The sequence below is a fragment of the Centrocercus urophasianus genome, unplaced genomic scaffold (genome assembly GCF_019232065.1).
Source record: "Centrocercus urophasianus isolate 14NV4802_14NV808 unplaced genomic scaffold, USGS_Curo_1.0 seq_10, whole genome shotgun sequence".
Taxonomy (NCBI): Eukaryota; Metazoa; Chordata; class Aves; order Galliformes; family Phasianidae; genus Centrocercus; species Centrocercus urophasianus.
The window spans coordinates 75,377,546-75,387,475 of NW_024884142.1; the positions used below are offsets into that span (position 1 = coordinate 75,377,546).

The 9,930-nt window shown below is 42.3% G+C and overlaps 1 protein-coding gene across 5 annotated transcripts in view; it reads left to right on the forward strand.

The window, feature by feature from the left end:
* DAAM2 (dishevelled associated activator of morphogenesis 2) overlaps positions 1-6,776 on the forward strand; it is a 189,922-nt gene extending 183,146 nt beyond the window's left edge. For all 5 annotated transcript variants that reach the window (XM_042830459.1, XM_042830450.1, XM_042830440.1 and 2 more), the window contains one exon: positions 634-6,776. In XM_042830459.1, the coding sequence (XP_042686393.1) occupies positions 634-849 (216 nt within the window). In that variant the 3' untranslated portion in view covers positions 850-6,776. The remainder of the gene's footprint in view (positions 1-633) is intronic.
* The last annotated feature ends 3,154 nt before the right edge of the window (positions 6,777-9,930 follow it).

The window sequence follows — 9,930 nt, forward strand, 5'->3', positions numbered from 1 at the left end:
GAGCAGTGTGGAGGATAATTGAGCTCCCTGGTGAAATGGTAAAATCAGCAGTCCTGTTTCATTGCTGTTTCTATTTATAATCACTTTCTCTTTCTGGACTCAAGGCAATATTCTTTCTTTTCCCCATCTCCACAACATGCTACGCTATTTTTCTTGTCTAGTATGTTTAGCTTGTGGCCATCTGATGAATTCCACTTCTTATTTTTCTCCTTCTGAAGGAACATGACCTTTCTGCCTGTTTGAATATGACTACCTATGCCCTACAAGCAAAGCTGTTTGTGATTCTAGTGGTGACTGGTTTGTGCAGAAGCATCCAAACTAACTTTAAACTCACCAGGTTAGATAATATGAGCACAGCTGGTACTCTTCGCCCTGGGGTGGTAATGCTTTGTGAGGCAAGCAGATGATGCTACTCATTCCTCGCCTCTTGTGCTCTCTGCTCACCTGAGTAAGAGAAAGGAAGCGCAGTATGGTCTCTGTTGCCCTTGGAACACATAATGGCCTTACGGGTAGGATCCTGATCCTTTTATTTCCAAACAGTACTAACACGTTTTAGATGCTCCTTAACACAATGTCTGTAGTGATCTGGCATCTCGGTCGGTGAATCCTAAAGACCTGTCTCTTTCTCCACAGCTGAAAGAGCAGAGGGAAAAAGAGAGGCGCCAAAAGAAAGCAAAAGCAGGAAGCATTTCTGAAGAGACTGGGGAGTTTGATGACCTGGTGTCAGCGTTGAGGTCAGGAGAAGTCTTTGACAAGGACTTATCCAAACTCAAGCGTAATCGCAAGCGTTCGGGGAACCAAGGCTTAGAGACAAGCCGGGAGCGGGTGGTGACAAAACTAAATTATTAATTACAAGAGAAAGAAAAATAATCAACCAAAATAAGTGAAGAAAAAGAGCAGAACAAGGAAGATGAATGTGTGCAATGGCGCCTGGCTGACAGCTGCCCCAAAGGATTTCTTCGGTCTGTGGGTAGAGACATTACCTTTCCATTGATCAGCTTTCCTCTCATCCCTCCTCTGCGCTCCAAATTTGAACCGTTATAAAAGTGCCTCTGTGGAGCCAGCAGGGTCTGTGACTGGGCCGTGCAGACCTGACAGATTTGCTTCTGGGAGTTGATTGTGTCATGAAAGGCCTCATGATGATGACAGAAAGTACTGGGCCTTGCAGACAGCCTTGTGGCTGGAGAAGGATAATTTTCTGTGTGCCAAAGTGAAAATGAACTATAATCTCCATCTTGCTGATAATAAGCAAGACTAATTTCAGAACAGTTTGGTAAATACCTGTTGCTTCTTCAGTAGCTATACTGGCCTTCAGGGTCTTGTCAAGATGTAGTTCTTGAGGTTACAAGGTCCCTCCCAGAATTGGATTTTATAAGCCATTGATCAGCATTTGAAAAATGCTTTTGATCTCATATTCTGTATAGTGTTTTTGTATGGCCTATACTGTCCAAAAGCAAGTGATGCTCAGAAGGAAGTTGGAACAAAATGGAATTCGAAAATCAGGATTGGCATAAAATACTTTGCCAAAGTCTTTTGGATTCTGCTTTTCTAGAAACAGTTTTCTGGAATATATTGATGGTTGAGCCTCAAAGTTCTGAAATTCATCTACTAGGAAAGAAGTTGTGGCTTTTGTTTAGAAAACTGTGCCACTAACAGGTTGGGATTTCACCTGGATGGATGTGGAGCCTGTTGTAATTGCTGGAGTGTGGGAAGGAAAAAGCTGAACATTTCTTATCCGTGTGTGCAAGATTCCTTAGTGCAGCCCGATGGAAATTGGAAGCTCCTGAGTATCATTCACAGGTCACAAGTGGGCAAAAAGCAAATGGGACTGCAAGCTGCAAGAAGTAAGACTTCTTTTCCACTTGATACAGGCTGCAACTGCTGTGGGAATGGACTGGTCTTTCTGCATAGCAGGATGATTTATTGCATGCACCCCAATCCTATCTAGGGTAATCACATAGTTCAGTAAGATATCAGTGATGTCAAAGGAGAGCTGTACAGGCCACAGCCTTTTTCATTTAGAAGGGATTACTTAGCATGAACCAATGGAAGGTTCCATAAGGAAAATGGAGATTTTTTTTCCAGGAGGACACAAAGTCGTGTAAGTGAAGCAGGCTTTGGAAACGGGTTAATTCATAAGAAAAAAAGAAATTTGCGTTTACACTGCACCTACAAAGCACACAGTGAAAAAGCAGATAACCCCAAGAAGATGCTTGAATTCTAAATTTGATTTATCTTCATGGCTCTTGGAAGGGGATTCAATTCTGTGGGCTCCCATGACCCTTTTTTTGTCATTTTTTTGTTTCTTCAATCTTGTCATTCCTTTTGATTATCAACTCTGGAGAGGTAAAAATGAAAATAAATAAATTGTGATGGATTCTTCTTCTTAGACAAGAAGGAAACAGCATTTGAGAAGAGAGGCCTACATTTACAAACTATTTATCAACAGTAAACATCACAAAGTGTCAAGGAATCCCAGGGAAATGGAAAAAGCTCCATTAGTCACTTTAGTATTTTGGTTCTGTATCTCTGTGAATGTCACTTAACCTCAGGCTCAGCACTGAGTCTGCAGAATAGAACTTCTGCCATACATGCTGCCTGATCAGTATTACACACTACCAATATTGGAGAAGCCAACAGCGGTGGTTTTCCAAACACTAAAATAATTATGTAAACTATGGAAAGAAGAAAAACTTTAGAATTGTTAAACTCTAATGTTCCACTGTTTACTGAATTTTGAGACTCCCACCCTACAGTTTCCCTATTTACAACATTCCAGACTGCCGCGCCTCTGTATAACACTCATCGTAAAGAGCTGGTATCTTACAAGAGCTGGGTGCATTCTCCTCCCTTATTACCCCATCACCCTTCTGGGATTAGCTATTAACAGCAATATCCATTGCAGCAGACACAAGCACCTTGTAGAAGAAAGACTGTATTTCATAAAGGTTTTTGAAAGTTTAACTCTCACTTTTATAAGCATTTTTATTTTAAATTACAAAGTGGATTTTTAGAAATGTCTCTTGTAATTTATATTAACAAGCTCCTTGCTGCTCCCCAAAGTAGACATGCCGTATCTCAGCCCTTTTTTTGTTTGTCTTGTTTTGAAGCATGCCATATAATCTATGCCACGTAAGCCATATGAGAGGTGGTAATATGTGCCAAATTGGTATACAGTGGAGTTTAGATTTGGATAATCCCTGAATTCCAAAGATGATACTTTCAGGGATTAGAACATTGTGGATTTCCCCCCTCTTTGTTCTCCTCGGTTTTAGGACTCACTCAGAAGTTCAAGTGTAGTGCCAGTGCCAAGGTCAGCTCTGGTGCAAGAAGATGTGACCTGTGGCTCTGTCCAACTTATGGCTGCTTGCTTGCTCCCCAGGTACTTGTTCAGTGTGGCAGACTGTCAGCAAGGCAGTTCTGTTATAGAAGAAACACCTCAGGGCAAAACCCTTGAATATAAATACAGCATTCCCCACCCCAGTATTTTTCAAACCAGGTTCACGGTATACTTTTTGAAACTGAAGTCACTTTGCCAGGCCATAAATGTAGCAAAAGCAGAGAGAGTGATAATCTCCCTGTCCATTTGTGTACACAGTTCAGCCGTGATATGAAAAGTTATATGATGGTACGCAGTGCTCCAGTCACAGTGACAGTCAGAGAAAGCTGCTGTAGCCTTGCCACCCCCTCGATATATACACAAGTAATAAGAGACTGTGCAACTCCAATAAATCAGCTGTGAGATACATTACTGGAAGTGAAAGAAAACCCAGAGTCACGCCCCCGGTTCATTGCAGCTCAACTTTCTTAGCACTCAAGGGCCCCAGACTTTTGTTTTGAATCAGTGGTGGTGGCTGAAGGTTTCTTTCAGCATGCTGAACAGTCTCCCCTGGCTGTTCACTGCTTGGTGAATGTTCATGAAAAGCATTGTGGAAAAGCTTGGTTACTCACTGAGGCAAGCAGTGATTTCATCTAGGTGGTGACAAGCAGACAGTCCCATTAATACTTCTGCTCTAAGAGATGAGGCTGGCCACAGTAGATAAGGACGTAGTTGGATCTGCTCTAGGACCCAACTTCAGATTTTTTGCAAAGCCAAGTTCATCCCTGCTTGGAGTTTCTGGCATGCTGCGAGTGCAGCTATGCTCTGTTCCTCATATACAGTTTTGACTGAGTTGCTAAGTGCCAAAAAAGGCGGGAAAATCTAATCCTTGTCCTCTAGTGCCTCTGTAGCCTGGGTGGGCATTGCAAGCAGTCATGAGGCATTACATTAAGGCAAAACTTCTTTATCGTATTCTGAGGGACAGAGAAGAACTAAGGTCTGCTGCTGTCCCTGCAGCTGTGCTTAGCACCAGCATTTTAAGTAAAAAAGGAGGAAATATGAAAAAGGTTATAATTGAGGGCTTGTTCTACTTTATACTTTTCCTAGAGAAATGTAGTTGTTGCTAATTTTATGAAGTTCTTCACACCTAGAAGAGGAGGTACTTTCTAATTCTCCAAACCTTGTCTGTAGAGATCTAATGCTTCTTCACTTACTTAAGTGTCTTTGCATTGCTCTTAAGCAGATTGCATTAGGATGACCCCTGAAAAGACTGCAGAACTTCCCCCCACACACCCCACTCCCTTTGCTCTTTGTCATTCTTCTCAGTTGTCCGTAAGTCTCTGAAAATGCTACAAAGTGAAGTGACTTCAGGGCAGCAAGGCCCTTCCATGCTTTGCAGCACAGCTATGGTCCGGGCACTGGTTCCCTACAAGAGCAGAAGTAGGACTAATATTCAGGGATGAGAGACTCTCCACTAGAGAGACAGCTTGGGCATCCTTCAGAAGCATTTCTGTAATGTGTTCACAATGTTTGAGGAAGGGAAAGGCATCGTGAGGGGCCCTGATGGAAGGCTGTGGAGCGGGTGTTTCTGTAATGGTCAGCTCCATTGGCTGCATCTTCCCTCTTTTTTAGGAAAGCTCGCACTCTGAGCTGGGTTGTATGGGAGAAGCTTGTGTCAGGAGTTTCCTTGAGGGGAAAGGAAATCAGTTGTACAGTTGATGATGTACATGATATATGCAGTTTTGTTTCTGGGTTGGTTGTTTTGTGTTTGTTTTTGTTTTTTTTTTTTTTTCTTTTTTTTTTGGGGGTTAAATGATTTTTTTTTTTTTTTTTTTTTTAATGGTTTTAGGAATCTCTAAGGGGAACCTGTAAATCTGACACCTCTATTTATTTTGCCTTATTTTAGTTTGCTATGTTTGTATGTATACACTGCATTACAGCAAAGACTCTTGAGACCGTGCCAGGGCATTACACCAGCTAGACAGCCGGCATGGCCATTCTGCAGCAAGCTGAGCAGGGAATGGGGTGGTGTGGGAGCAGCTTTGGTGTGGGAAGGGAGGCAAGGAAGAACTTCACTTTTGCTTTCATAGGAATTACTCTGCCCTAATAATCATTGACTTGGAAAAGCATGTCTTTTAAAGCATGTGGTGAATTAGTCCAAGTAGGTTATTTCAGAATACTTTCTAAAAACAACCATTTTCTTGTCATGAATCGTGGTGGGAATATTGAGAAGAGTTAAGCTACACAAATTTGCTAACTCAAATTTCAACCTCCAACTCAAATTCTGCATGTAATGCCAGAGAAGCTGGGTGAAATAGGTGTACAAGTATGGATCGTACTCTTACCAGAGTTTACATGTTGGTGAAACAAACTGTGACAAGCCAAGGAAGAAAGGATTCCCTCTGATTTCGCTCTCCACTCTACTTCCTCAGAGTATCTGGGTAAGCAATGTTTTTTGGCTGTTTGGTTTTCTCTCTGTGGAGTCTCTAGCAATAACACATGTTTAGCTACAGCTCTTTGGCTTCTGTACCGAACTAGGAAGATTTCTGGTTGCCTGCCATTCAAACACTTAGCTGCTGTTGGCCACTCTTACTTTCCTTATCAAAGGTGGAAAAGGCCATCTTGAGTAACATAATTTGGCCAACTGAAAATATAGGTGTAGATATTAAAGCTATTTACTGCTCTGAGTAGTTTGGATGAGCAGATTCTCCTAAAGCTGGCCAGATTATGCTGAGAAGGATGTCATTAGATTAGAAAGCTGTTATGACACCTCATTTTGAGTCTGGATGCTTAACAGATATTCTAAACCAGTCTTCTGATACTGGTGTTAATGTGGAATAGATCCAGTATACCCAGTACAGTGTTTAACACCAACATTATTTAAAGCAACATCTGGATCAGAACTCCCCTTGTAAACAGCTTTAGCTGTTGAGGAGATGTTCTACAGAGCTTTCAAAGGACTTGGTCCTTTCAGCTGTTCAACAGTTGGAGCTCTCACTCAGCTGATCTAGAAAAGCCTCTATGATGGGCTATTGACAACCCATCCCCCCTACACTGCTTACCATCTTCAGTCTTGCCCCTAAACACTCTTTTCAAAAACCTTTGCTGTTTTAGGATTGTACGAGGAGATCAGGTACCCGAGCCACGCTCAATGCTTCTCCCTTCCAGACTGTATTCAGCCATTTTCCTCCTCTGCCAGCCTGCTCAGTTTGAAACTTCCAGATCACTTTTGGAGGTGTTCCTGCCTGCCGAGCTGGAAAGTATAGTGCTGCTTACTGATGTGGGAGGTTGTGTGCTGCTGTAATGCCTTGGCGTATCCTCATTTCTTAGTCAGTTTAAGACTATAAGTGAATTAAATGTACAAATCCTGTAGTGTCCTTTTTATCTGTATCTTTTTATAAGAATATACTGTAATACTAAAAAACAAAAGCAAAAAAATTAAAGATATATGCCCCCACTGCGTCTCAGTAAATTTATTTGTAGTTGTATTTTCTGTGCTTTTGCTGGACAGCATTACAGGTGAGTTGGAGTCTTAGTGCACTGTTTTTCTTGGCTCTGGGTCCTTCATTTTGACTGAGAGCATGTAGTTCTTCAGTGATGCAGTCACTGCAGAGCTGGTGAGAAACTTCAGAGATAGTTCTGGCTGGAAGGTAGAAGAGCATAGGGAACACTGGAGTTCACTTAAAGAACAAAAAGACCCACCACATCAGTTTTGCTATCTCAGAGCTCATAATCTACATGCGGACACACTCGTACAACAGCATGTAAGGCTGCGGTGCTGGCCATAAACTTGCTTATCTGAGCAGCATCCTCAGAGGAAGAGTGTGAGTGAGAGGAGAAGAGGGTAAGAAAGGATGGCTTCAAAGGAAGGAGTTCAGTAAGGCTAGATGAAAGGAATCCAGGAAAGCCAGCTTCAGGGACGTGGGAGGTGAGAGGGAGAGAAGTTGGGTACAGCACAGTGGGGCAAGCAGGAGGTATGTGAAGGCTGGGGCTAATTTGTGTGCACTTGAATAGTGGGTGAATCAAGGGACAAGCTAAGGAATTCCTTGGAGCTCAAGGGCAGAATGTTGTTTTTACTTTAGACACTCAGCATGCAGCTGTTTCACTTACACATTAATCTCCTTGTCTCTGATAACATAAATTGGTCACTGACAACATTCCTCCTTAAGCCACAAATTTTCATGGTTATCTGCTATCACGAAAGTGTGATGTTCTAACTGTGAGCTCTGGCAAATCTCATGCCTAGCTTAGATCAGGCAGCACAGTATGTTTCTGCAGTACATGGGATCTCAAAGCCCCAGCTCTTGGTTGTGGTTCTCAGGTGGGAAGGACCATGGCAACGAGCAAAAGCAAATAGGGTATAATTGCTTGCACAGGTTGAGGGCAAACAGGCAGCAGGTGGGGCTCTGAGTGCTGTGTGGAAAGACTCATTTTGTGTTGAAAGGGCTTTCGGTTTCTCTGTCTTTGGTCTGATTCAGTCGTGGCTGAGCCTAGCTACAAGGTTCGTGTTTTACAGATGCAAGGGAAGGCTGTTTCTGAAATCCATTTAAGATGTCAGTTTGGCAGAGGGAAGATGACAATACAGGAATCTACCTTGTCTCTTCTCTAGCAGCTGGGTTTCAGTAAAGAAGGCAAAGCCATTGCTTTTCCTATTGTTGGAGATCAAGCCCAGCAACATTTGAATTCTGGCTGCACTGAGCAAACAAAGAGGTATCTGCTTAAGTTATACGAAGATCTTTTTTTTCTTTTCTATTTTGACTGGTGTTGGAGAATGCAGTGAAGAGCTGCTGCTCTCCCCTACAGGATGGCTTTGGTGCAGTTGCTTCTTTTAATCTTCCCATCTGGCTTCTTGTGGCTATAGACTGCCGCTTTTCGTCACTGCTGTGTAGAAGCAAGGTAAGTGCCTTCTGGCTTTTCTTTCTGAGCAAAAATAGTGTCAGGGTTTTGCTGTCCTGAATGAGTGGCAGTGAGGAGGAGGATAAGGGGGGCTTTTCTGTTGTGCTGGGTAACTCTGAAGATCTATTATTCATTGGTTTCTCCTTTCTTTGACCTTTGGCTTCTGTTTAAACAAAGATGACTTTTATCTCTGTCATAGCAGATATAGTATCTTCTGGGAGAAATCTGCTTGGCCCTTGGGGAACTGCATTCTGTTGCCTGGTAACAAAATAATAAATTACTTTTGCCCTTTTCATCCCCCTCAGAATTCCAAAATTTGAGTTTCAAGGTTGTTGAGCTAGATTTTGTTTATTTATTTAGTGTTTCTTTAGCTAAGGGGCTTCTTGCTATTGTCTCTGAGACATAGTTGTTATTTATCTCTTCTTTGGTCAGACTTTCAGCAGGAGGGTCGTCTTTTATCTTTCTCTTTTTTCCTATCTCCATTGGTCTCAGTGCAGATTGGTTGGAGGAAATGAGGGTGATGCTGCTTGTAGACTGCTAAATTCTTTGTGGAAGGTGGGGTGGGATGCTCTGCTCTTCGGAACCTTAGTCTGGCAGAATGAATTTTTGTATAAGATAGCAATGTAGAGACCAATTAAGAAAGCTAAATGTCTTATTCAAATGTGCCTTCATGAGGGAAAGAAACAGAGGAGGAATAAAACAGGGTAGGATGTCAGTTTGGCATACCTGGTTTTTATCTTGATGTTTCCGGGCAAAAAGAAAAAAAAGGTATAAAAATGTATAATGAAATGCGTATCAAGGTTGATTAAAGTAGTAGGGAGACTAACCAAAGTTTAGTGTGGATTTAGTTTGATTTCAAACACCTAACTATGGGTCGAGCCTATGAGAAGAAATTGTCACCTTGAGTATTCACTGTTATTTGAAAGCAGGGTGCTGAGTATGCCTTGCCTGAAGCTTATGCTTCCTCTTCCATGTGTCAGCTTCTTGCCTGGAAGGTTGGGACAGACGTGTCTAATGTGTCCTCCTGGCTGCATGTGGTGGAATGAGGGTCTTTCCTGAATTCACCTGGGATCAGTGTGACTGCCCTGTCCCTCAGAGGCACTGGAGTTTCTTGAGGTATCCACAGACCCTTCACCTGGGTGAAGGTCCTCAAGGATCTCCTTCCAGTGCTGCCATTGTGCACAGAATCAGCTCTGATGCTGGAAAAGTGGTTGGCAACTTGGCCTCTCAGAACTGCTGTTGCCTTTCTGGTCAATGGTTAACAGGGAGACAGAGCTAAAATATTCATCCCCACTCCCAAGTAATTCTTCTGTCTGTTTCAGAAAATGTGGTTTTATTTATTTTTGTTTTTACAGTTATAAATCAAAATAGTATTGGAGTAGAATTCAGGCTTCAAAAATGATCTAGTAATAGAAATACCAATCATCCTCCCAGTGCTCATTTGAAAGGAAAAAGCCTCTTAGAAAGGAAACACAAATAGGATTCTTCTAAAGGATAATTTTTTGCTTTTTGAAGGACAAATATGTGTCCACCAATCTCACAGCTGAGCTCCCCTCTTTATTCCTGTGCTCAATTAATGAAGATCTTCCTAATTCAAAAGAAAAAACTCTTTCTAGCCATAATCAAAGTATGTACGATGACATGAATGTGGTGAGGAGTTCCATCTCCCTTACTGCCTCTCCCTGGGGTCTCCTGCAGTGTGTGGTCACTGGGGG